At 46.9% G+C, this 26,485-nt stretch overlaps 1 protein-coding gene across 2 annotated transcripts; it reads right to left on the bottom strand.

The window, feature by feature from the left end:
• Nucleotides 1-1,486: 1,486 nt before the first annotated feature.
• LOC118212085 (RNA-binding protein Musashi homolog 1-like) lies at nucleotides 1,487-26,485 on the bottom strand. 2 transcript variants are annotated; one of them, XM_035389661.1, is made up of 15 exons: nucleotides 26,356-26,485; nucleotides 25,851-25,891; nucleotides 24,696-24,777; nucleotides 24,416-24,500; nucleotides 16,192-16,233; nucleotides 15,383-15,475; nucleotides 8,736-8,784; nucleotides 7,297-7,379; nucleotides 6,660-6,777; nucleotides 5,906-5,986; nucleotides 4,817-4,873; nucleotides 3,130-3,192; nucleotides 2,620-2,774; nucleotides 2,282-2,327; nucleotides 1,488-1,842 (listed from the first exon to the last, which is right to left on the bottom strand). In XM_035389661.1, the coding sequence occupies exons 1-14, from the start codon at nucleotides 26,412-26,414 to the stop codon at nucleotides 2,286-2,288; spliced, it is 1,050 nt and encodes a 349-aa protein (XP_035245552.1). In that variant the 5' UTR covers nucleotides 26,415-26,485; the 3' UTR covers nucleotides 1,488-1,842; nucleotides 2,282-2,285. The 2 variants fall into 2 exon arrangements, with proteins under 2 accessions (XP_035245553.1, XP_035245552.1); XM_035389662.1 differs by lacking the exons at nucleotides 25,851-25,891; nucleotides 26,356-26,485 and adding an exon at nucleotides 25,059-25,132 and having other exon boundaries at nucleotides 1,487-1,842.

Genomic DNA, 26,485 nt, shown 5'->3' with positions numbered 1-26,485 from the left:
CATCTGCCAAGTTGCTCAAATGTAACAGAATACATGAATGAGCCCCCTGAGCTCGTGTGCACACATGGGTACATGCAGAAACACCCCACCCCACCTTACACATGCGCGCGCACACACACACAGACACACACGTACGCACGCACGCACGTGCACTCAGAGTTAAAGAGGAAGGGTACAGCGGGTTTAGAGATAGCTCCCAGAATCCCCTGCTGTGCGGGTTTGTCCTTCATTAGTCAGTGATCGTTACTGTAAACGGAACAGTACAAAAAAAAAGACTCATAAACAACAAAATAAAATCAACAGAAGAGAAACGTGCAGAATAATGTACATACACAAAACCCCACCCCCACCCCAACCCCCCCAAAAAAAGTACTAAGGTAAGAGCTTCCCTCCTCCTCCACCCTGAATCCCATAATGGGATCCATCACTGGCCCAAACTGAAGGAAGCACCAGCGCTAATCCCCCATGTGCCCCCCCCCCCCCCCCCCCCCCCCCCCCCCCGCCTCCCTACCCAACATCACTTTCATATTGAAAATACCACCTCACCAGCCCAAATCTCTCAAATGAACACCCTCCTCCCTTTCCTTCACAACAGCAAGGGCAGTTCTTCTGAAAGAGAGGGTGGGGTCTGGCCTTTTAAAGGAAGGGGGGAAGGGTTTGGGGATTATAACCCGAGCACACCTTCACTGGAGGCTTCCTGGGGCTGTTCTCTGAAAAACATGCAAACCCAGGGAAACGGTCCGGCCGGACAAACTAGCCCCACCTCATGCTTCCAGGTAAAGGACTGCACGGAGAACCGTGAAATCAACTCCTAGTTTGGGTTTGCTGACTTTGTTACCGCCTGTACAAAAATAACAGCAAGTGAAGACTCTGCTTTCCAGTGAACAGCCCCCACTGCCCCCATTTTGTCTCTCAGCTGTGCGAGTGCACACTGGGTAGTCAATATTCAGGGTGTTTTATGCAAAGCTGGCATTTCCAGTTTAAATAAACTCCCACCCCTCTGTCCAGCAAAATTCAAAACGCTAAGTCTTATGTACAATATCTTACATGAAGAAATAAAACATTGTTCAAAACCAGTTACTGAAAAATACCTTCTTGATTAATATTAATATTATTATTACAAACGCTTTGTTTAAAAACTACCAAAATATACATTTTCTTTTATCCTTTTTCATCTTTTTTTTTTGTTAAACAAAGATTGTGGTTTTAAATCAAATTTTCTGTCGCGTGAAAATTCATTAAGAACCCAACAGTGTGACACAAACAGCAAATCGCACAAATTAGTTGATTCCGTAACTGGAGAAACGCAAACGCATCGCAATGTTCTCTGCTCCTCCTCTTCGTGACCTTGTGACAATGGTTTTACTATCAGACACATATGTATACTTAACCCAAAATAAGAGATCCAAAAAAATGATAAAAAACAAAACAAAAAAAAAAAGAAAACAAGAAAAAAAAACCCGACACCCCCCCCCCCCCCCCCCCCCCCCCCCCCAAAAAAAAAAACAATAAAATCCTTTTATAAAAGATTTTTTTTGTTTTGTTTCTTGTTCATATGAAAAAGAGGCTGTACAACAGCCTCACTGCAGGAAATAACAGCCTGCACTAAAAAAAAACAAACTTACAGGAGGGACAGGACAAGAAAGAAAGTCAAACAGGAAGTGACATTAGTATGGGAAGTGACGTTAGTACAAGAAATGGGAAACGGGGTGAGGCATAGGATCTTCCGTCCAGAAGGGAAAAGCTGCCGCAGCTGCCGCAGCCAATCAGTTTGTGCCAAAGAGATACGCAGCGATTTGATTGGCTTACAGCAGTTGGCTCCTCCCCCTCCTATATTTGGCTCTGACAGTTTTGAAGAAAAACAAGAGAAAAAAAAGCAGGCTTCAGAAAGAAGTTCCAACATTTGCTATTCAAAAATAAGATCATCAGTCATAAGACGAAACGGTAAAAAAGAAAGACAAAGCATTTTATGAGTTTTAACCCCAATTTGGAACGACCAATCTTGTGTACTTTCCTCAGAAGTCACCGCTTATTTCCACTCTGCAGTCCACCAGCTGCACTGTCTCCCTGCCAAAGGACTACATTTCCCAGCTGCTGCAATTAGACTGCAGGTACCCCAGTGACCAAAGGTGTCACTCTTGCAGGATGAAGGGCGGGATTCCTACCCTGCCTCCCTAAGTTGATACCACTGTGATGATGAAGTCCCACCCACAGGGGCAAGGGCATGCTCTGTGCACTGCCTGGGCGCCCGCTAGTGAGGATTTAGAGAACTGAGACTCACCTCCTTAGTGATAGCCATTAGTGAACGCTGTGGCAATGAGGGGACCCTGTGGGATGTAGAGGAGATGCACGTTCACACACTGCCCTCTACAGGTATAACATTACATTACATGCATTTAGCAGCTTCATCCATCCAGACCGACTTACAAAGAAAAGTGCATTCTGGGGATTAATAACAGGAGCTGCAGAAAAGGACAGCTAACGCGCCAAGAGCCTGCATTTCTGCAGAACAAGTCTTTACTCTGTGTTTTAAATGTGTGTGTGTGTGTGTGTGTGCGCCGTGTGTGTGTGTGTGTGCGCCGTGTCTACGGTCACGTGTACGCTCGTGCTGAGTCTTACCCCAAGGCCATGCCCGAATCCGGTGCTGGGGGCGGGGCTAGCCGCGCTGATGTAACTACTGACTGCGGAGTCCTGATTGGCTGCTGCATACAGGTCTGCCATTGGCCCAGGGCTGCTGGTGCCCAGGAATCCTGCGGCGCGAGAGGGCCCAGCGCCTGAGAGAGCGAATGAGAGCGGAGAGGCGGGAGCTCAGACACGCCCAGAAAAGGAGCAAGCTTCTTTCACAGGGTTTACCCAGTAACGGACATTCATTTAAAAAAAAAATCAGAATCAATTTCACTGTAATTCCTAATTTGTTTAAAAAAAAAATATCTTAATGAGTTGCTGGGAAATAAATCAGCGGAGTAATAATAATTATAACTGCGTATTATTACTATTATTTTGCATTTATTTATTGCAAATTTAAAGTTTTGACACCTGGCAAATCCTGGAACCCATACACATGCAGCTGGTGCACACAGACACAGTCAGAGAGGAGTAAAATGGAGGAAGACTGCCCCCTATCTGTACCTCTGACTACTGCAGCTGCTGCAGCGGCCGCTGCCATTGGTCCGTACGCTGTCAGTGGAATGGCTGCAGGACAAAAGGCAGGAAGAGGCAGACAGGTGAATTCTGCAGTACACACCTGTATGTACGCCTATGCGCGCCTTTGAGGGTCAGCCCTAGCCCAAACCCCAACTCTAACCCAAGCTGTGCAGTTCTCCCTGGTTCATTACATCATGCTTGGAGGTGAACCATAAACAACACAGCCACCATCATCACATTGATACTGCACTTTTGCACTCCTAAGAGTAACACTGATGTTTTATGGGAAGATGCCATACTGCAACACTGAGCTGTAATGGGTAAGATACCATACTGCAACACTGAGCTGTAATGGGTAAGATACCATACTGCAACACTGAGCTGTAATGGGTAAGATACCATACTGTAACACTGAGCTGTAATGGGTAACATGCCATACTGTAACACTGAGCTGTAATGGGTAAGATGCCATACTGTAACACTGAGCTGTAATGGGTAAGATACCATACTGTAACACTGAGCTGTAATGGGTAAGATACCATACTGTAACACTGAGCTGTAATGGGTAAGATACCATACTGTAACACTGAGCTGTAATGGGTAAGATACCATACTGTAACACTGAGCTGTAATGGGTAAGATACCATACTGTAACACTGAGCTGTAATGGGTAAGATACCATACTGTAACACTGAGCTGTAATGGGTAAGATACCATACTGCAACACTGAGCTGTAATGGGTAACATGCCATACTGTAACACTGAGCTGTAATGGGTAAGATACCATACTGTAACACTGAGCTGTAATGGGTAAGATACCATACTGTAACACTGAGCTGTAATGGGTAAGATACCATACTGTAACACTGAGCTGTAATGGGTAAGATACCATACTGTAACACTGAGCTGTAATGGGTAAGATACCATACTGTAACACTGAGCTGTAATGGGTAAGATGCCATACTGTAACACTGAGCTGTAATGGGTAAGATACCATACTGTAACACTGAGCTGTAATGGGTAAGATACCATACTGTAACACTGAGCTGTAATGGGTAAGATGCCATACTGTAACACTGAGCTGTAATGGGTAAGATGCCATACTGTAACACTGAGCTGTAATGGGGAAGATGCCATACTGCAACACTGAGCTGTAATGGGTAACATGCCATACTGTAACACTGAGCTGTAATGGGGAAGATGCCATACTGTAACACTGAGCTGTAATGGGTAAGATGCCATACTGTAACACTGAGCTGTAATGGGTAAGATACCATACTGTAACACTGAGCTGTAATGGGGAAGATACCATACTGTAACACTGAGCTGTAATGGGGAAGATACCATACTGTAACACTGAGCTGTAATGGGGAAGATACCATACTGCAACACTGAGCTGTAATGGGGAAGATGCCATACTGTAACACTGAGCTGTAATGGGTAAGATACCATACTGTAACACTGAGCTGTAATGGGGAAGATACCATACTGCAACACTGAGCTGTAATGGGGAAGATGCCATACTGTAACATTGAGCTGTAATGGGATATATGTTATGCTGTGTAAACGTGTTGCATGCTGGGAGCTATGCCAGACCCACTTGTTGTTTCAGGTCTTAGAGTGAGACAGACACACAGAGACCCGGCCGGTTGAGAAGCTCAGATGGACTGACCTGTGAGCTCGGGGGGGTGGGATGTCTGTAGAAGGGGGGTCCTCTCTAAGTGGAATTCTAGAGAAGAAAGAGAGCACTTTAACAGCCTGTATGCGTGTACGCACCCCGCACGCACACAAGCCACGCATGCGTGCACATGCACACTCACAAGAGGATTCTTTCCACACATCATCATATCTTACTGCAGAATAATCACATTTCGTAATTTTTTTATTTTTATTTTTTACAAAAAGTTACAGCCTGATTGGCTATGCACCAGTGAGAAAAAGGTTTATTTAGAAGCAACGTTTTGAAACATGGAACACGTTAGATGTTTCAAGAACACATACGATGGAAAATTACATATTCATACACTACTTTGAACAAACTGGAAAAACCTTTATATATCCCCCCCAATTTGAGGAATATACAGACACTGAATCAGACAGCCCTCCTACACGGACCCACACACACACTGCACTCCACACACTCACAAACACATGACAGCAAAGTCTTTTAAATTTACCAGCAGCCAGTGGTGACATCTGTGTACATAGCGTGTGTGTGTGTGTGTGAGTATATGCATGCACATGTATGTGTGCGTGTGTGTGTGTGTGAGTATATGCATGCACATGTATGTGTGCGTGTGTGTGTGTGTGAGTATATGCATGCACATGTATGTGTGCGTGTGTGTGTGTGTGTGAGTATATGTATGCACATGTATGTGTGTGTATGTGTGTGTGTGCGTGTGTGTGTGTGTGTGTGAGTATATGCATGCACATGTAGATGTGTGTGTGTGTGTGCGAGTGTGTTTGAGTATATGTATGCACATGTATGTGTGCTTGTGCATGTTTGTATTGTGCTAAACCCTGCTGTGTTCTAAAGACATCGAGCAGGAGAGACCACAGAACAGACGCAACAGGAAGTGACAGACAGCCTCTCACACGGCATTCTCGCCCCCACCACCACCACCCAACCGCAGAAGCACCGACACCACAGAGCACGGGGCACGGCTTCTCCTCGCTGGCTCTGAACAGGCTCCGCCTCTCTGAACCGCTTCCCTACAAACCAGCCGTCAATCACTGCGGCAGAGGAGGGGCGGAAGCTCACCAGGGAACTGGTAGGTGTATCCGGGAGCAATGCCCGTGTACCCTCGGCTGGCGTAGGTGGCCGCCTGGAACCCTGGGTAACCTGCGGGAACAGAGGAGAGATTGGCGTTGGCATCAAACGCCTGGCACACACCTGACACGGCCAGTGTGCGACTATCCCACACACAGGCCAAGCAATCGCGAGAGGCGGAGAAATCCCCTGCCCAATCAGGACAGAGTGACGCGTTCTATTTACATAAAGGACAAGTTGATGAGGAACAGACCTGTGTCAATTAAACCTTTGCAATACTTCAACTCTTTAGACACAAATAATATGCTTGCGTATTACTAACAATTTAAAAGTACACATTATTTTTTTTACCAGTATTCAAAAAAAAATTCAATTTTGTACATTTTGGCTGCATCACAATGTTTTGCAGGAAAATTCTTAAGGATGGGCATGAGTGTTTTGCAATTTTACCAGCATATGAAGTATTCCAGATATGTAAATACTTAAAGAAGCATGCTCCTCACTGAAAATAATGGACAGTCCTCACATGTTTATCTCAGGTGAGGGCACCTGCTTCATTACAAAAAGGCGCTCAGAATAGGGCTCGGTTCAGCGAGATAAAGTGAGGTGCGGTTACTTGGCTCGACCAGCAGATGGCAGCAGAGTTCTGCAGCAGGCCAATTGCACACACTGCTCAGCTGCTTACCCTCCCCAGCCCTGGGAGGACATGGTGTGCAGTGGAGTTACTCGGGCCGCACAGTCTTACCCAGCATGCCAATTCCCAACATGAAGGCATCCATCCCATAAGGCATGACCCGGGTTCGCCCCCTCGCTGAACCAGTCGGTGACATCACTTCCTTGGGCTGGGCCTTCTTACACTCCACCTTCACAAAAAAAAAAACACACCAAGGTGAAGGTCATTATGCACACACACACACACACACACACACACACATGCACACACACGCATACGCACACACGCACACATACAGTCAAAAGCAAAAGTTTTGGGGTAGTGACACAATTTTTGTTGCTTTGGCTCTACTCCAGCACACTGGATTTGAAATAAAACAATGAATATAAAGATAAAGTGCAGACTGTCAGCATTAATTTAAGGGTTTTTACATCCATATCAGGGGACCTGAGTATGGAATACAGCCCTTTTTACAGTTCCACACCTATACACACACACTCATACATACACACACACATACACACTCATAAATATACACACATACACACACATTCGTACATGCTTGCACATGTGTACACAAACACACACAAACACACACACACACACAGCCGCACATGGGCTAGGGGAAGGGCAGGATGGCGTGTCATTCTCTCTGATCTAATGGGCGGGGCACACAGTGTTGTGGGTGGGGCATAGTGGTGCATCTTACCATTTTATTGTTGATCTCGTGGAAGTGGATCTCGCACACCTTCTCCACCACATCCTCATTCTCAAACGTCACAAAACCAAAACCTGAAGCACAGAAACACACACACTGAAACATGCACTGTCAGACTAACATACACTATGCACACTAAGTATCTGTTCTGAGTTTTATAAATGGAGAAACTGGTTTGATTTCTGTATCCGTGCTGATTTCAGTAATTTGAGTATCCATTCTGATTTTTGTAAGTGGAGTAACTAGTCCGATTTCTGTAGTTGTGCTAATTTCATAAAGCAGAGTATCTGTGTTGATTTCAGTAAGCAGAGTATCTGTGCTGACTCCATAATTGGAGGAGCTGTGCAGATTTCTGTAAGTAGAGCATCTGTGCTGATTTCAGTAAGTAGAGCATCTGTGCTGATTTCGGTAAGTAGAGCATCTGTGCTGATTTCAGTAAGTAATGCTCACAGGAGCACAGCTGAGTGACTGCAGTGCATTTCCTCATGTTACCCTGGAGCCCTTTAAAGATTCTAATTCGCTGGCCCCTCCCATCTCAAACGCGAGCCCTCCCCCCTGCAGCAGCCCGTGGGATTTGGCCAAGCTGCCGCCCGTCACAATCGATCGGTCAGGGGGGGCTTTGAGACGGCTTACTCTGAGCCCCGATTAACAGCCTGGTTAATTAGCACAGCCTCCCTCCTTCTCACCTCCACGAGAGAGGAGAGGAGAGGAGGAGAGGGGAGGGAAGGAGAGCAGAGGAGAGACAGGAGAGGGGAGGACAGGACACGAGAGAGGAGAGAGGAGAGGAGGAGAGAGGAGGAGAGAGGAGGGAAGGAGAGGAGAGGAGAGACAGGAGAGGGGAGGACAGGACACAAGAGAGGAGAGGAGAGAGGAGGAGAGAGGAGGGAAGGAGAGCAGAGGAGAGACAGGAGAGGGGAGGACAGGACACGAGAGAGGAGAGGAGAGGAGGAGAGAGGAGAGGGGAGGACAGGACACGAGAGAGGAGAGAAAGGAGTAGACGAAGAGGAGAGAACGGCGACCACCGAGAAACATCACATCTGGGCGTGTCACCCAAATACCCTCAGACCACTCCCTCCCACGCGACAGCCAATCACAAGCCACACTCCTGACTGAAACCCCTAATTTCTGGGTGATACTACGACCAAACACGGGTCACCTGGATTTGATACCAGACCATGGAGGACATCTCTGCACTAAGAACCACCCTCCAATTATGAATCTGGTTGCAATCATTATTATATCATAATTATATCTACTTTTTATGTGCTCAACAGATCCTGCTGTACAGGGCAAAATGCTTTGTTCGTATATTTTTGCATATTGACCACGTAAATGAAAATGAAAGTGCACTACAGGAACTGCAGCTGAGTAAGTTTGTATTTGTACTTGTTCACAGTCGTGGCGGTGGGCAGAAGCAGATGGAATCTCACCTCGATGCCGATTGGTTGTTTTGTCGAACATGAGCATGGCGTCATCGACCTGTAGGGGGTGGGGACACAGGAGGTTAGACAGAGGGACAGAGAGGGGCTCCATCGCACCACATGGGGTTTAAAATCCCCCCCCCCCACTTGCCAACCCCAGTAACACTGTTACTGAGTCTGAGAGGGGCCCTAGCGACAGATGGAGGGGGGGGGGGGGGTGTGACAAAGGAGAGAGAGAGAGAGCAGAGGGAGGGAGGGCACAGACGACCGGAGGATAGTTTTCCATCGGAAAGTTAGCGTCGAAAGTCTCTCCTTTCCGTTTCTTTCCATCACTCACAAACTTTCTCACACATACACTCGCTCGCTTTCCCTCTCTCTCTCTCTCTCTGACACACACATACTCTTTCTCTCTCTCTCTCTCTCTCTCTCACACACACACACACGCACACACTCACTCTCTCTCTCTCTCTCTGTGAGTGGAGTGGAGGGGGGGATAATCTTTTCACAATCTCTGCCACCCCCCCCTTTCCTTGTTCTTCCACAAAGTTTACCCGTTCCCAGGCAGCATGCAAAGAATTTCAATTAGAGCCATTTACCCCCGCCATCTCCACTGAGGGGAGAGAGCAGGACAGAGAGAGAGGGAGAGCAGGAGAGAGAGGGAGGGATACAGAGAGAGAGAATGGAGTGAAACAAAGAAGGGAAAAGGAGTGCAGGATAACACAGCAGATAAAAGCACTGGAGCACTGGCAAAATCTAGAAAAAAACAAAGAATGAAAGAAAAGTATTTAATGAGGAGGGGGGAGACGGAGAGATTAAAAAACGGGGAAAGAAGGAGAAGAAGAGAGCAGGTGAGGGGGGAGAGGGTGAAGGTGGGAAGACAGGAGGAATGTGAGTAGGACGAGAGCGGGTGAAAGAGAGAGACCAGATGAGCAGAGGAAAAGAGAAGGGGACAAGAGAGAGAAGAGAGACAAAGGAGAGGAGGGGGAGAGGGGTCAGGGGCCTGTCACCCCCTCCTCTCCCCCCTCTCACCCGCAGATCTCCTCTCCCTCTCTCCCTTTCTCTCTCTCTCTCTCCCTTTCTCTTCCCCTCTCTCTCTCTCTGCCCTCCAGCCATCTCTGTGAGGGCAAACAAACAGCTTCCCATAGAGAAACACACAGACCTCTATTATTTAAAACTTATTACATATCACTGTAGTTCTGATTCGTCTCACCATCACACCACTGAGCCCCAAGCACAACTTCACAAACAATTGTGCCCGGCCTGTACACAACTTTACACACTTCTACCCTGACCACAACTTTACACACAACTTCACACAGTAGTGCCAAAACATAAATACCAGGGCTGTCTCTAACTTGGGACTGGCTTGATCATTCAAGGTTTCGAAAGCCAAGGTCTGCTGGACCGCCGTACAGCACTCAAATAAAACTACTTGGGGCTAAAACCGTTAACTCGCATTTATATTCACCGTTCATTTCTACACTGCAGGTTGGCTCTGCAGACCACATGTCAGAAGCAGTCGTGACGCTGAAGTCGTGGAGGTTTCAACATTGTTGCCATCGCCGAGGCAACGACGTGCGAGTTAAGTCCCGTGCGATCCTAGGGTGCCGTGGCGGAATCTGAACCATGGCGACAGCGTGAAAAGAATCTACGAGGAAACGTAATGGCTTATGCTTAAATACAGAATCTATCTGGAATTCTTAAAGATATTAAGACTGATAGCACTACATGCTGTCACTGTTAACTGCAAAAGTACTGGGACAGTTATAAATGCAGACCGTCAGCTTTAGAACGCTTTCGGTTGTGAAGAAAAACCCTTCTTCAACCGTCGAACAGATCAAGAACAATGTCCAGGATATAGGCTAGGCGTAGATGTATCAAAGACGACCATGAAGAGAAGACTACACCAGCATAACGTCAAAGGGTTCACTGCAAGATGCAAACCACTGACTCAAGAACACAACGGCCAGGTTACAGTTTGCAGTTTTTGTATGTACTTTTTTTTTAATTTATTTATTTTTTTTTGAGTTCAGAGTAAATCTTAAAGACAAAGAAACAAGTATTAACCAATACCAAAGTGATGGAAAGAGGAAAGTGTGGAGAAAGAAAGAAACTGATCACTATGCAAAGCACCCCCTTCATCTGTGAAACATGGTGGAGGTAGTGCTATGGCTTGGGCATGTGTGGCTGCCACTGGAACTGGCTCACTTCTCTCTATTGATAATGTGACTGCTGACAGCAGCAGGATGAATTCTGAAGTTTACAGGAACATCTTATCGGCTCAGATTCAACCAAATGCCTCAAAACTCACTGAATGGTGCTTCACCTTGCAGCAGGACAATGAGCCCAAACACCGCTAAAGCAACCAAGGAGTTTTTCAGGGCCAAAAAGGGGAATGTTTCGGACCGGCCAAGTCAAACACCTGACGTCAATCCAACTGAACAAAAATCCCCCAAAACAAACAGACACTGGGTATCTTCCCTGGTGATGCTCTGCCAGGCCTGTACTGCAGCCATCTTCAGTTCAGCCATCGAATGCACAGGATGTGCAATCAGGTACTAAATGTGATGACTATTTCAGATTATGTTAATCTGTACCATTAGTTCTGCTCCCCTAAAATGGGCACTATGTATAAAAAGGGCTGTAATTCCTACAGTGATGACCCAATATGGATAAAAATACCCTCAAATTACATCTGACAGTCTGCATTCAAACCTCACAGTCATTATTTGATTTTAAATCCAGTGTGCTGGAGTACAGAGCCAAAACAAAAAAAAAAATATGGATTCACTGTCCCAATTCTTTTGCATTTAACTGTATATAATCTCAGACTTAATCCCCCCCCCCCCCCCAAAGGCACGGTGGTTTCTGTCAGAATTGTCGTAAAACTTAATGAAAGTTTCTTGAAAACAATTATTCCAAAATATCGTGTCAGGAAATTAAACTTGTATTATGAAATACCAGGGGAAACTGCCACAGTGCGTCCTCATGAAAATCTCCAAAAAGCCTTTATTCGTAAATGTCGACCGATGCCAGCCCGTCCCACTGTATTTTTTTTGTTCTTCCAAAACGCTAAAAAGAGTGGAAAGTGAGCGTTAGACGCGAAACGAAACGGCGGCGAGTCGCTGCGTGAGCCACAAAGCGCATGTCTGAGCGGATTTCTGGACACAATGACGCATTTATTAAATAACACAGCCCCTGCCCAGAACTGGACAGGACTTTCCCAGCAGGCTCTGCCACTGAACCTGGGACTGTCGGCTTTGTGTGTGTGTGTGTGTGTGTGTGTGTGTGTGTGAGGGCTTTCTTTCCAACATCTGACAATAAGAACCAAAAAAAAAAACAAAAAAAAAAACACACCGCTTGTGTTCTCTCGTCTACACGGTTGGGAGTTTCTTTTTCCTTTTTTTAAACGAAAAATAATTTGGTTTACAGAGCTGGTCTGAGCTTTGTACAACCCTGCCCACGGGACCTCCTCACATTTGACCTTTTATTCAACGATCATTATTTTTCTCTCTCTCTCGCTCGCCCTTTCTCTCACTCACACGCACGGTCGAGAGTCTCTTTATTCTTCTCTCTCTCTCTTGCCCTTTTTTCCCTATCCATCTCCATCGGCCCCTCCTCCTCTCCTCCATCCTTCCTCTCTTTTCCTGCCCCTCTCTCTCCATCCTCCTGCCCCCCTCTCTCCCCCTCCCTTTGTCTCCCCCTCTCTCGGTAAATAGGACAGCGGACAATAAGGCCAGTCAGCCTCTCTAATCGAGCCTCGTATGGCTGGATGGAGACAAACTTTTCTTTCCCCCCTCCCGTCCGTCTCCGGCTCTCTGGTTTCACTCATCCCTCTATTCTGTGACGCGGGACGGCGGGAGGGGGGAGGGGGGGTGTGTGTGTGTGTGTGTGTGTGATGTTTTGGGCGTCCCTTCTCTTCCCCGTTCTCTCGTTCCGTTACTCTGGTAAGCGCTGGAGTTACTGGAGTGTGAAAGTGAGAGAGGAGACAGGCCCTCGGTCACTAAACAACTCATTACCCCGCCGCACTCTGACATAACCGCACTGGAATCTGGGGGGGGGAGGCTGTGGGGTGCCCTGGGGTGCGATACTCCAGTGGTACATATGCGACTAATAGGCACTGTCTGCACAACGTTGCAGGAATTATAAGAAATAAATACCTACATAAATAAAAACCAATCCGTTTAAAAGAGGGAAAAAGTGCAGTCTGGCAGCTCCGCCCCCCTGTGTTAAAGTGGGTGGGGCAGCACCTCCCTCTGTGTTAAAGTGGGTGGGGCAGCACCTCCCTCTGTTAAAGTGGGTGGGGCAGCACCTCCCCCCTCTGTGTTAAAGTGGGTGTGGTAGCTCCCCCCCTCTGTGTTAAAGTGGGTGTGGTAGCTCCCCCCCTCTGTGTTAAAGTGGGTGTGGCAACACCTCCCCCTGTTAAAGTGGGTGTGGCAACACCTCCCCCCTCTGTGTTAAAGTGGGTGTGGTAGCTCCCCCCCTCTGTGTTAAAGTGGGTGTGGTAGCTCCCCCCCTCTGTGTTAAAGTGGGTGGGGCAGCACCTCCCCCCTCTGTGTTAAAGTGGGTGGGGCAGCACCTCCCCCCTCTGTGTTAAAGTGGGTGTGGTAGCTCCGCCCCTCTCTGTTAAAGTGGGCGTGGCAGCACCTCCCCCCTCTGTGTTAAAGTGGGTGTGGTAGCTCCGCCCCTCTGTGTTAAAGTGGGTGTGGTAACCCCCTCCCTCCATTAAAGTGGGTGTGGTAGCCCCGCCCCTCTGTGTTAAAGTGGGTGTGGTAGCCCCGCCCCTCTGTGTTAAAGTGGGTGTGGCTGGTTTATAGGTGCACAGGATAATGTTGCTATAAGAATCTCAGAGAACCTGTCTATCAGTTTGTGCGAGTGGGCTGCTGAGTGAGTGACTCAGTGAGTTAGTCAGTGAGTGACTCAGTCACTGAATGAGTGATTGTGCCAACTGCTTGAGCGGATGAGTCAGCCAATTAAGTGGGGTTGTGGCCGGGCGACTGAGCAAGTGACTGAGGCAACGAGTCAGTGAATGACACAGTGATCGAGTGACTCAGCTTGTACAACTGCCAGGTGTACGGTACCTGTGTACACAAAGAGGATGCCTTACAATTTGCATACTGAAGCTATAGCACCTCTCACTCATTGTCACGAGGGGGTGGGGTGGGGGGCGTGGGGTACAAATTAAAATATTCAGTGCTAAATCAACACTGATGCAGTACATTTGATCCATACTGGACTCCTGCAATTGAAACTGAATATTTTCGCACAGTACACTGTGTACAATCAGAGACTGTACATTGTACAATCTCTGACCTAGTCACAATAATTCATGCATCAGAATAATAGGTTATTCTTCCCCTTGCATTAATAAAAAGGGCACGAGAGTTTGCCTATGGTGGATCACATTTGGCCACCCCCCCCGGGTTGGCAGGTGAGCTGGCGGTGCCAGGCCAGCACCAGATGTTCCTCTGGAGGAAGGAGGAAACCGAGCGGGAAGTGTGACATATAAACTGTACCTGACTCTGAAACCACAGCCAGGATGCGAGGCTGAGAGCGGCCGAGAGGCTTTCGCACGGTTATCAGCACGGAGGCAGAGACAGGCGGGCGCAGGGCCTCCTCCCTGCCAGGAAACCGCACGCTCCCGCGGCCTGCAGCGGCTCAGAGAGCCGCAACTGAACCTGCGCTGCCACCAGCAGCCCGGGCTGACCAACAGCAACCCCAGTCGCGCCTGAGACAGTGCGACAGCTTACTGCGGGCTTTGCAAGAACACCGCAAGAGTACAGGAAATAAATATACAGTCAACTTACAGTGCAAAATGACACAGACCGGCGAACAAAAGCATTTATTAATAAAAGAATAAAACTCCTGGCCATCCTAATGCCTCACATAACTACCATGGCAACACGAACAACCTCAGTTCTTCACATAGATCAATGAAAACATTCATTAAAATGGATCCCCTACAAACCTCCTACAAAACCCAAAAACAAAGGAGAAAGACAGTGACTCAACGCAGAGTAATCTCAGTCTCAACGCTCCGATACAAATCACACACCCTCAAGTGTGTGTGTGTGTGTGTGTGTGTGACTCCAGTCTCACAGAAACACACTTCTCCCCACTCTCTACTGCTTTGAGCCATCCACACATCTCCTCACATCTGGTCTTATTTTCCAGGATAATTACTTTCTCTTTCCTCCTTCATCTTTCTTTCTTTCTTTTTCTCTTTCCTGTCTTAAACAAGATTCCAGTCATCGCCGGCAATTTCTCTCCCCCCTTCTCTCACAGTTGCTGGTGACATTGCAAAGGTAAAAACGAAGACTATAAAACTATAATTCTCTCTTGAATTCCTCGACCACAAAATACATGTAACCCCCTACCCACCCACCCCCTACTGTTCTGACATCACTCATCATGGTATCCTCACACCCCCCCCTCCCCCGCTACCTGTTAGCCAGGCGACAGCGGTATGCTAAAGACAGGTGGGTCTGCTAGGCCCATCCCTTCCGCTGTTGCATTATGGGTGCTGAATGGGTGCAGCTACCGTGTGTGCTGCCAATCACTGACCAGTATGAGGTCACAGCCCAGCTCACGCCAGAGCCACACATGCTGGGAACCCTCCCCCCTCCGTCTGTTACGGTACGCGTTGTCACGGTTACCTTTCCAAACTGGTCGAAGTACTGCTTCACATCCTCGATGGTGGTGTTCACAGACAGGCCCCCAACAAAGATCTTCTTTGTCCGGGTCACCAGCTGTGGAGATGGGTCATTCACTTTAACGGATGCAAAATAATGTACTTCTTGTGTGTGTGTGTGTGTGTGTGTATATATCTATATATATATCTCCACCACACCACCTCATTCTCGGAAGGACAGCCTTCAGTATTTAGGAGTTCAATGGATTCAGCTATGAGTTTATAAATTTAATCAATGAAAAATAAGCATCTTAAAATGAATAATGTGCTGCAGCATAGAAAAGGAAACCATGAGTTGTCTTAGAACTCATCCAATTGATTAAAAGTCCTTAAATGAACATGGAATATTCATTCACTCTAACATGAATATCTGCCTCTAGTATGACGAGGCATTTCAACAATACATAATTAAAAGAGCCCAATTAAAAACAATGAGCAGCTTCATTCAGAATTGCAAATATGTCCGAACTCCAACCAACACATTCAGAGCAGCCCCAAGGTCCACACTGCCAAGCCAGAGGGTGTGTTGTGTGCGTGTGAGAGAAAGTGTGTGTGTGTGTGTGTGAGAGAGAGAGAGAGAGAGAGAGAGAGAGAGAGAGAGAGAGAGAGAGAGAAAGAGAATATGTGCAGGTTTCAATGCTCTACTCTATGACCATGTGACAGGAAGTTACAATCCCACATGACAGAACTCTGTAATCCCACAGCAGAGGTCCCGTTACACAGGGGTGCGTGCACACAGAGTACGCGGGACAGGACCCGTGAACCGCCACTCACCTTGGGCTGAGCTCTGCGAGGGAACGCCACCTTTGGGTCAATCTGAGGGAGGGGAGAGAGGAGACAGCAAATCAAATTAAGCCCTGAGATGAACTGATAAGCAGCAGAGCTCCGGTTGAAGGTGCCAGGAGTTCCTGTTGCAGGTGCAGTGAGTTCCTGCTGAAGGTGCAGTGAGTTCCTGCTGAATCACCCTCACACTCATCCTTAATTTACACCATTTCTCCTCAATCCCATTCGCTTAACAATAACATTACACCCCACACCTCCCTCTTGCACCTGCTATGGCACTTAACTCTAGCTCGTAAAGTTTGTAATGTATTAACAACTACAAATGACAGTGACCCTGACGACTTGGCATTAGCGCTGCTAACTGTGTAAACTGAACGCACGCACTTATGTAAGTCACTCTGGATAAAGGCGTCAGCCAAATGCCTACATGTAAATGTAATACTGAGCCAACCACTACTTCTTTATAGTTTCCAGTGAATTCAAAATTTAAAAAGACTAAAAATCTAAATTCCATTAACAGTGATTACACCATAATTTCCCGTCGCAAAATAAAAAAGAAAACGTCACAGCATGGCTTTAGGGGCGGAGCTAAAGCCTGCATATGAGGTCATATTCAGCACCTGCATGCAAAGGGGCAGAGCTAAAGCCAGAGGATGAGGTCATATTCAGCATTTACAAGACAAAGGGGCGGAGCTACAGCTTTGAGGATAAGGGCATATTCAGCACCTGCAGCCAGAAGCTTTTTGGCTTCGATTACCTAAGCTAGTGATGTCACACCCTTTAAGACCAGCAACCAGCTCAGAACCCAGAAACCAGGTACAGTGAGGTAACTGTATAATCAACTGGTTAAACATATCTAATAGGTGTTGATTAACAACAAAACACTGCACACACTGCAACCCTCCAAGGGGTAGAGTGAACACCACTGGCCTAAACAAAGTCTGCACTCATATATAGAGCGAGAAAGCAGACAGAACTACAAAAAACTTTAAATACTACAGTGACAGACCTCTCCGCAGGTAAGAAACCAAACCTGTGAATGTGTGTGTGTGCTGATTACAAAAAATATCCTAGATTATGGTGTTTGGGAGAAGAACCAACGATGACGAAAAAAAAAAGTCCATAAGCTCTCTGCATATCCGGTAGGACGCGGATGTCTAGCAAAAAGACACTTATTATTAGTACAAAATTATACAGTGCAAAAAGAAAAAGTGCAAAGATTCAGTCTGCTGATGAAAACTGATCTTGCTGTGGCTGTAGGGTGCAATAAGAGGCTTGAATCTGTGCTTGAATCTGCAATCTGTGTTTTAACACTGTTCAGTTCCTTCTGTGCCAGACCTGGGTCAAATACGTATTTGTTTTGGATTCAAATACTTTTCTGTGCTCTGTTGATCTTGCCTGGCGTAATTGACCCTGCCAATATTACCAGAAGGCAGGGTTTGCACTTTTTGAGAGTATTTCATTGGTTCCAATACGCCAGACAAGATCAGTAAAGCACAGAAAAGTATTTGAATGCAAAGCAAATACGTATTTGACCCAGGCCTGTTCCGTGCATATTCAGTATTGACCCAGGTGAGGTCCAGTGCAGCGTTCCACGTGATCTCGCACCATTTTTCACCAAACTCAGGACCACCACACCCGTGTAATCTCCTACAGATGCAGTGTCCTTTTAATCCCTCGCAGCTATCTATGGAGTAAGAGGATCCAGAGTTCAGGAAAGATAGAAAAGGTACAGAGAAGGACAGTCTTCTTCATGTGACGTCATTTGACGTGCCCATACGTCGTCTAGGAAGAGGCTAAACCAACAGTCAGTTTGTTGCTCCTTACTAGGATGTGTTCTGATATGAAAAGTTTGGAAAATCAAGCTCAAGCTGTATATAGAGACTCCACCCACCCCCAGAATCGGCTCGATACAACTCTTCAGAAAGCGTGTCAGTTATCCAATATAGCATCACACAATAGGCTCCTAAAAAAACTTTTTGCATTTTCAAATGTATGTACACTCCTCTGAGTTATGACATCAGAAAGGTGATTCTAAAGCATTGGGGCATAATACAAAGTAGCAGTGTTAGAAAAAACAAATGCATGCCAAAAAACCAGCGCAAGGTGCCGGGGTCACAGGAACATGAAAAAATAGGAAAGCAAAGACCCGCACACTTGTTTGATGCTCCCAAAAAAAAAACACACGATTGTATTTATTTGGTCGTTAGAACAAAGACTGATGCGGTCGAAACGTTAACCGTTCTGATGGCTAAATAATTATAATAGAGGTGCTACACACCCAGAATCAGTCTCAGCCATTAGTGAGGTGGGACAGAACGACACAAATAACCCAGAGGCCGAGATGCCAGACAATGCCGGCTATCCTGAGCTGGCCGAAGGGCGATGACATCACCGAGCACTTCCAAGAAGCAGGCCGTTACCGAGAACAGCAGAGTGACGCCCGGGCAGGTCGCACGCGCTCAGACCGGTCTACCGCTACCGCGCGGTCGCTAGGCCACGCGCGCTCACCTCGTGACACCGGCCGGACCAACTGCCCCGCACCTGTTCGGAAACGGACAGACGCACACTGTGTGCGGGAGCAGGCGCGCGCGCGTCCCTTTCACAAACGGACGGGCCGTCTCACCGAGCGGCGCAGGGGGGGACTTCGTATGTCAACAGGTTCAGCAAGCGGAGCTGCGGGTGTCCAATCAGAGCGGTGCGCGATGAGGCGCTCTCATCCCGGCCAATGGAAACACTCCTTGCCCTGGACGACTACAGAGCCAGCTGTGCGCTGTCCGACAGGGCTGCCGGCCACGGTGAACACCGGCGAGTGTCGACATTTCATTTTTAAAATGATAGTCATAATGGCAAATGTTCAATATTCTGCATTTGACATATATTCTAAATGAGCCCCGAGACCTTTATTTGTGAGTGTGAGTGTGAAAGAGAGAGTGTGTGTGTGTTTGTCTGTTCTATAAACAGCTTCAGTGACCCAGTGTGCAGATACACTGGCTCCGATAATGAATAAGACATTAACAGATGGGTCCTGACCACCAGTGACCCAACGTCAGAGCCTGACCTGCCCCTCAGCTGAACCAATAATGCACTCACGCCATGCACACACTCACACAACGCACGCACTCACTCAATGTACGTACTCAAGCAACACACACACTCACACAATGCACGCACTCACTCAATGCACATACTCAAGCAACACACGCACTCACACAATGCATGCACTCACACAACGCACTCACACTCACACTCACACAACGCACACAGGCAATGCACGCACTCAAGCAACACACTCACGCAATACTCACTCGCTCACTCAAGGCACGCACCAGACTGGATGTGTGTGTGAACTTGTCACTGATTGTTAAGAATACGAACAGTCACAAAGCGATTAGACACAGGGTACAGAAAGAGCCAATCACAGCCATGCATGGGGACAGAATGGGCCAATCACAGCCGTGCAGCGGAAAACCAGCACCAATCACAGCACAATACATGAAGAAACCTGTGCAGCGAGGAGCCTTTGGAGCTGAGCTCTGGGGTCACTTCACTCCAACGAGCAACAGCAAAAACAGGAGCAGCCAGCTAACGAGTCTTGCTAATGAGCTTCCCTCTGGAGCAGACTCAATAAAGATGTGTGCGCACGTCAACAGATGAGGCTGTCCCAGCCTTTGCACCTGCGTGTGCACACGGGCACACACACAAACACACACGCGCACACGCACACGGGCACACACACACACACACACACAAGCTGGGCCATCTATACCTAGGCAATATAATCCAGTTAGTTTCCTCCAATCCGATTAGTCACTCTGAGATCCATACTAATTACAGACGGGGTTACACCCCTCTGTCCCAGTCAGGCCAACTAATCTCCACAGACCAGCAGCAAGCCATCTGAAACAGCTAGCTCCAAAACACCTGAACACTTGCGACCAAACACCTAAACACCTAGCTCCAAAACACCTGAACACTTATGACCAAACCCGTGAACACCTAGCTCCAAAACGCCTGAACACTTATGACCAAACACCTGAACACCTAGCTCCAAAACACCTGAATACTTATGACCAAACACCTAGCTCCAAAACACCTGAACACATGACCAAACACGTGAACACCTAGCTACAAAACACCTGAACACTTATGACCAAACACCTGAACACCTAGCTCCAAAACACCTGAACACCAAGCTCCAACACCACCGGAACACCTACCACCAAAAACACCTGAAAAAAACACATCTCAACACACAAAGCATTTTTAAAGAAGTACAGTAACAATTGAAATGTTTGTAGAGTTTGACCATTTTATGAAGTTTCTTTAGAAAATCTACTTTCCCATTAAACGGATTGTGTTCACCGTGTCTATCGCACCTGCAGTTTCTGGTGCCTGTTCTAAAATCAGAATTTTTAGGGGCCATTCCACAGCTCATAAATCATAAAAAGGAAGTCGCAAACTCCACATACTCCCATAACTTATTCGCGAAGCACTTAAAAACCAACGTTTCGGCACACGGTGCCTCCGTCAGGGTCACGGAAATGAGGTAAAGCAGATAATTTATAGACATCCGTGAAATTAGAATTAGAAACAACAGGTGTGTGTATACGTGTATTCATACCTTATGAAATATACCTCAGAATATATACCTCGCGCCATTTTTTTTATGATTTATGAGTTTCCAGTTGGCCTGCGCCCCGTTTAAATTTCCGGGTGCGCGTCTCCAGTTTCTGCGTTTTACAAGGCCCTTCGGCAGCTACCAACTACATTCCAAATATGCCTGCCTCTCAATTTCCTATTTACAGTGAGCGGCAGTTACACGGTGCGGGTAACAGACTACTTTTCAAACTTACGGTAATAACGTGCGCGTGAATTACTAACTTTCAGAGGCCGGACAACAAGTTATTCGGGGGGCAGACTAACGCAAACACTGACGAAAAACAACAGAGCCCCGCGACGTCGCCAGGGTCCGAGCGCGGTCAGACGCTGCCGGATTAAAGCAGGGGGAATCACCCGCCCCTTTAGTTTAAACAGAGTACAAAAAAAACTATTTACGCTCGGAAAAGCGCGTTAGAAGCGAGTTTGACTCATAAAGCAGACGACATGAATTAAGACTGCGACCAAGTACCCCATCGCAAGGAAAACTCCAGCGGTTTTTATCTAAAGGGTTTTAATGATAACTCACACTGCCCAACTGCCTCCCTATTACAGTGTGACTCAGCCATTTCAGTACTCAACAATCAACCCAGACCACTTGTGTTATTTTATACAAGGTGAATATCTGTGTCATCAAATCAACCTCAATACGATTTTACTTGTCCTGGTTAAAACATGACTTTTGGCTTGTTGACCCAGGCAACCTTAATGCCAGTTCAAATAGAAGACAGAGGAAAACTGACACTTCTTTTACTATGATAATAATAAGAAAGATTAATGATAAATTGATGATATGATAAGAGATAAAAACAGATTTATTTTTCATTCCTTTTCAATGACAATATTAAGAATAAATATTATTTCCAAAGATTTACTTTTGGTGCAGTAGTCAGGGATACTTTGAAGTAAATGGCTACTTTTGTGAGTTGGAAGTTCAAATTAAGGCACATTGCTTTCAAAATATATCTACAAAGGCATACAATTCACTCTCCAGCAGCCAATGATTTTGGAAAGTAATGTTCAGACCAGTGAGCTGTCCAATTAGCAAACACCATCTGATTACACTATTACACTGATATTGCAAGACATGAGAGTAGGTGACATCATGCAAATGAATTAGAAAAAAAATGGACGCATTTTTTAAAAATTTATGCTAATTTTCTTTTCCACGGCTCAGATATTCTCATGTATTTTGGGAACGCTGTTTTTACAGCACTCATTTATACTCAGCAGCCGCGATTTCCAAAGGTCACACACAAAGGTTCAGGCAAAGAGCAGACGTGATGCTAGGCCTGCAGCCTCACATCTTTAGCAGTGAACACATCATAAGCCAACCACAAAGAAACGGGGGGTGTGAAGGATGTGGCGTTTTAAGCAGTGGCGTAGGTTTCGTTTGAACATTGGAGGGGGGGGGGGGGGGGGAACACATTAAGCGGGGGGTCTGGGCGTCCTCCCCCAGGAGGTGCTGGCGTCAAACACTTCATTTCCTGCATTCTGGTGAATTTTTATGCACCAATTTGTGCCTTTTCTGCATCAATTTATGGTGGAAATGCTTCTTTCTTGTTTTTATTGGAGGGGGGGGGGGGTGGGGACAAATGCACGTGTTCTAAATATGGAGGGGGACGTATCCCCTGCGCCCCCCCCGAAATCTACGCCTATGGTTTTAAGTAACGCGTGCGCGAGTCTGCCTGTACAGAGTTAACAGGAGCATACGCAGAGGTAGAGATATCCTGAATAAAGGCCCGGCGTCGGGCGCTAGGTGAGCAGTGTACGCAGGTGTGCTTTCAGGCTGCGGTCTGGGGCCACAGCGCTCAGATTAATCTTTCATAGCTCTGACGCTGGACCAGGTGGGAGGGCTCTGGAAAATATCAAGCCGGCCCCCGCAGCCCCAAACCCCTGAGGTTCTGTCCTGCTCCCCCCCCCCCCCCTGTAATCCCTGGCTCCCGCTGCTCTCTCGAGGTGGATTCGGGGCAGCGGTTCGGCGCGTTCGATCCAGAACACCGGGCGCGCGGTTTCGCGTGCCGTTCCGCTTTAAGGGTCACTATGGAGACGGAGCATCCCGAGAGGGTGACAAACCACCCCCGGTGACTGACATCACCATGGCGATCTTCGTGGCAAACCCCTCCAGGCTAAGCCTCTTCACCCAGGGAACTCCTGCTGGCTTTTTTTTCTCCCCTGCTCCCTTCTTTTCTCTCCGTCTCCATCTCCATCACTTCTCCCGAACTAGACCTATTCCTCTTTGTTTTTCCTCTTCCTTCCCTTCCCCTTCTCCTTCTCACACTCGCACAAAAAATACAGGCATGCTAAAATTCACGCAGTCACATCCTCAAACACATAACAGCATTCACTCGCTCATTCACACAAACACACACTAACATCACCACTCCCTCACTTTGACCCCCCACCCCCCCACAGGGGTTGGGGAGGCGGATACTCCCTCATCCCCATGGTGACGAACTGGCTGTATTGTCCCTTGGCACGCTTGCATTCATAACCAACAGACACATGCATAAGGCACATACACTTTCACTGGCTTTACACAGATTGTGTAAAGTTTTATACTTTGTTGCTTCAGGAAATTAATACTGCACGTGAAAAATATAGTCCTCTACGGGCTGGCCTCGCCACGAGTCGGGCATGGTGATATCATGAGTCGGTCATAGTGACATCACCTCGTTAAAATAGCGTTTGTGCGCTGGGTTCTTGGGCGAGTAACTGCCGCTCCGGTCACGTGCTCCTGTGCACGCAGTAATATTATGCCAACTGTGAGAAATCCGGACTTGCCCAAAATATAAAAATAAATCCTCATTTGACGCATCCGCTTGACTACCGATTTAAATGGCATAGTTTAAATGACGCATGAGGCAGAAAAACAGACTTCCATATCACGCGAGAGAGGGAAACCGAGAGTGGGAAAGCCTATTCTCTTTAAGTTATTCTTCTGCTTTTCCTTCTTTATAAACATCTTACACATTCTCCTTATCGTTTTCCAGAAGCCGGGCAATGGGATGGCCGATCAAACACAAAATGGTTACATTAGTTTTAAGTGAGCCCATGTTCGGCGCACATGAGGTCCAGTCATCTGAAAGTCCGTTAGCCTAACTCAAGGTTCTAACTTTAAGCCAACTAGCGCATGCCGGGCTTCAATCCTTTTAACAGCAGGCTTGTTAAAATGTTTTTTTCAAAATTCTAAGTCGGTGTTCTAGAATTCCATTGCTTTCAATTACCAGGGCCTAGTGATTGTTACATCAGCATTAGAATGTTCAGAAAAGGAAATTAAATGGCTACTTATACCTCTGGTGATCTCCCTTTTTCGTACTTAGTAGGCCTACGGACAGGACTATTATTTGACGGCGCGAGAGCAAAACGGACAAAATGAAAACCTAGAATTGGTCCTTATAGTTCTTGATGAGCTGCCATCCAATTCACATGTAGGGCCACTCATGTGTAGCCTACATAGGCCTACACTTGACAGGCATTGCGAGTGTTTTGATTTTTCATGCACGCTGAAAAGCAAAAATGATAGAGGAAAAAAGCATAACAGAAGCAAACTCACTGTTTTTGAATCCAGTTCATGTCTGGTTTGCGCCAAAACTTTATCGACTCCAGCCTGGTCTACGTATGTGACAAAACCGAAGCCTCTGTGAATGAATGACAAAGTTATTAACATTTAAAGGCGCCCGTCTATACCAAATGTTAAGTGCGCAAGTAACACTTTCCAAAATAACTAATTAGAGTACGCCCTCTAAGGGATTTAAAAACATAAACAAATGTCAGTTCCGCGCTGAGTGAACGTCTTTAAGCCGCTGCAGAGGCAGAGCGAATGGCTCACTCACCTTGATCGCTTTGTAACCGGATCTCGCATCACCATACACTCCTTCACCTCTCCGAACTTACAAAAGTACTCCTTCAAACCCTCTGAAAAATAACCAGAATGACGGACAAGAGATTAGTCACACACCATCAAAATTAAATGGCATAGGCAACACGGACAGCTCTGGAATAAGTCCGTCACTTAAAGCTTTCCATTAATAGCTCATAGGCTCGCTTCTGCCTCCGATGCGGCCATAAAAATGTTTAAAGGATGCCAACTGAAGACCTTTAGCAAGGCTGTATCCTGAACAAACGAGCATCCACAACCTAGAAATACCAACTCAGCACTCAAAACAGAATGTTAGTAACAACACTTTGTAACCCACATTCTTTTTCTAAAGGGCATTCAGTCGATTCAGTCCATGGGATAACATCAACAACATAAGACAATAGCAATCATCCAATTGAGATATGTGCAATAATTCACTTTTATTAAAATAAACATAACGTTCAATAAAATGTGCCGTGTGGTTACGGTTGGTGGGGTGGAGAAATCGCACAAAGCTGACGCACAGAAGCAGCTCTCGGTAGCTAAGCACACACGCTTGCTAACAATAAGCCCCAGTTTCCTAACAAAACAAATTCCCAAAGCGCCCGCTTGACGAAAAACTTCTCCCCTAGGCGAGGTACAAGGACAAAACGTAACCTAGAGAAAGCCAGCAGCGGTTTCAGGAGAGATACCTGTGGGCTAATGTAGGCTATCTGTGCATCGTCATTTGTTTGTTTGGAACGCATTCGTCCTGTATCACAGACAGGGTTTATAGCTCGTATATGCTGTGCTAAATCAATATACGCTTAATCCCCATCCCTCCGACCTTGCTATGTGTTCCAGCTCGACTCTTAAATCCCCGCTCATGGATCCGCACTGAATTAGCGCTTTGATTTCGGCAGCGCTGAACCAACTCTTTACTTTCTTTTTGCATCATGACGACTGTTTTAAAGAAAGAGATCCCGAAAAAAGTAAACACAACAGTCCGACTAAACACATTTACAGTCGGTCCGGGATCGAAAATGAATGATCACCGAAACACTGAAAAACAGCGAAAAGCACGGTAACGTCACTTCTATGTGGTTACCTCAATACTTGAGAAAGTCGCTAGCTGGGCTACATGGCTCACCTTGTGTCGTCTGCCAACTGAGGCCGCCGATGAACATTTTGCTAAATGAGAGAAAAGAAAGAACGGGATGTGAAACAACACGATCAAGTGTTTCAATTAATACAAAAGGCCAAATATATCAAGCTAACACATAATACACAAAAAAACAAAGATTGAAGTAGCTAAAGAAAAATATCGGCCATGTTGGTAGTACAGGTCTACTTTCTGCACAGTCAGGCCGTTATCCCAGCAATAAGCTGCGAGCTTCTCAACGCAGAAAGAGAAAGTTGCAATCAATTACGGCCATCCTGTCTCTCTTTGTGCACGGCGAAAACATGGTGAGAGCGGCGGTTGGAGCGCAGGATGCGCGGCAGAGACACGGTCCAGCGCGGCACATTGAGACCACAACAGTACAGCATGCTGCCTTTTGTCTCGGAGCTCCGATAATCTGCCCACCAACTCCTGGGTCTCCTCAGCGGGACAGCAGCCGAGCTGGAGGGCAACCGACGCACGGCGAGAGCTTTACCAGGGGTCGTGGGGGGAGTCGGCGGACGATAGGCTGCTCTGGCTCCCTTCGGTCTCCATGCCTTCCCTCTGGTCCCGACTGCGCGGTGTGAGAGAGCGGGGAGAGTCAGGGGCGGGTGGCCGAGGGGGGT

The sequence above is a fragment of the Anguilla anguilla genome, chromosome 14 (genome assembly GCF_013347855.1).
Source record: "Anguilla anguilla isolate fAngAng1 chromosome 14, fAngAng1.pri, whole genome shotgun sequence".
NCBI classification, from domain to species: Eukaryota; Metazoa; Chordata; class Actinopteri; order Anguilliformes; family Anguillidae; genus Anguilla; species Anguilla anguilla.
Note: the sequence above shows the minus strand (reverse complement) of the source record. Positions and strands in the feature narration are given on the sequence as shown.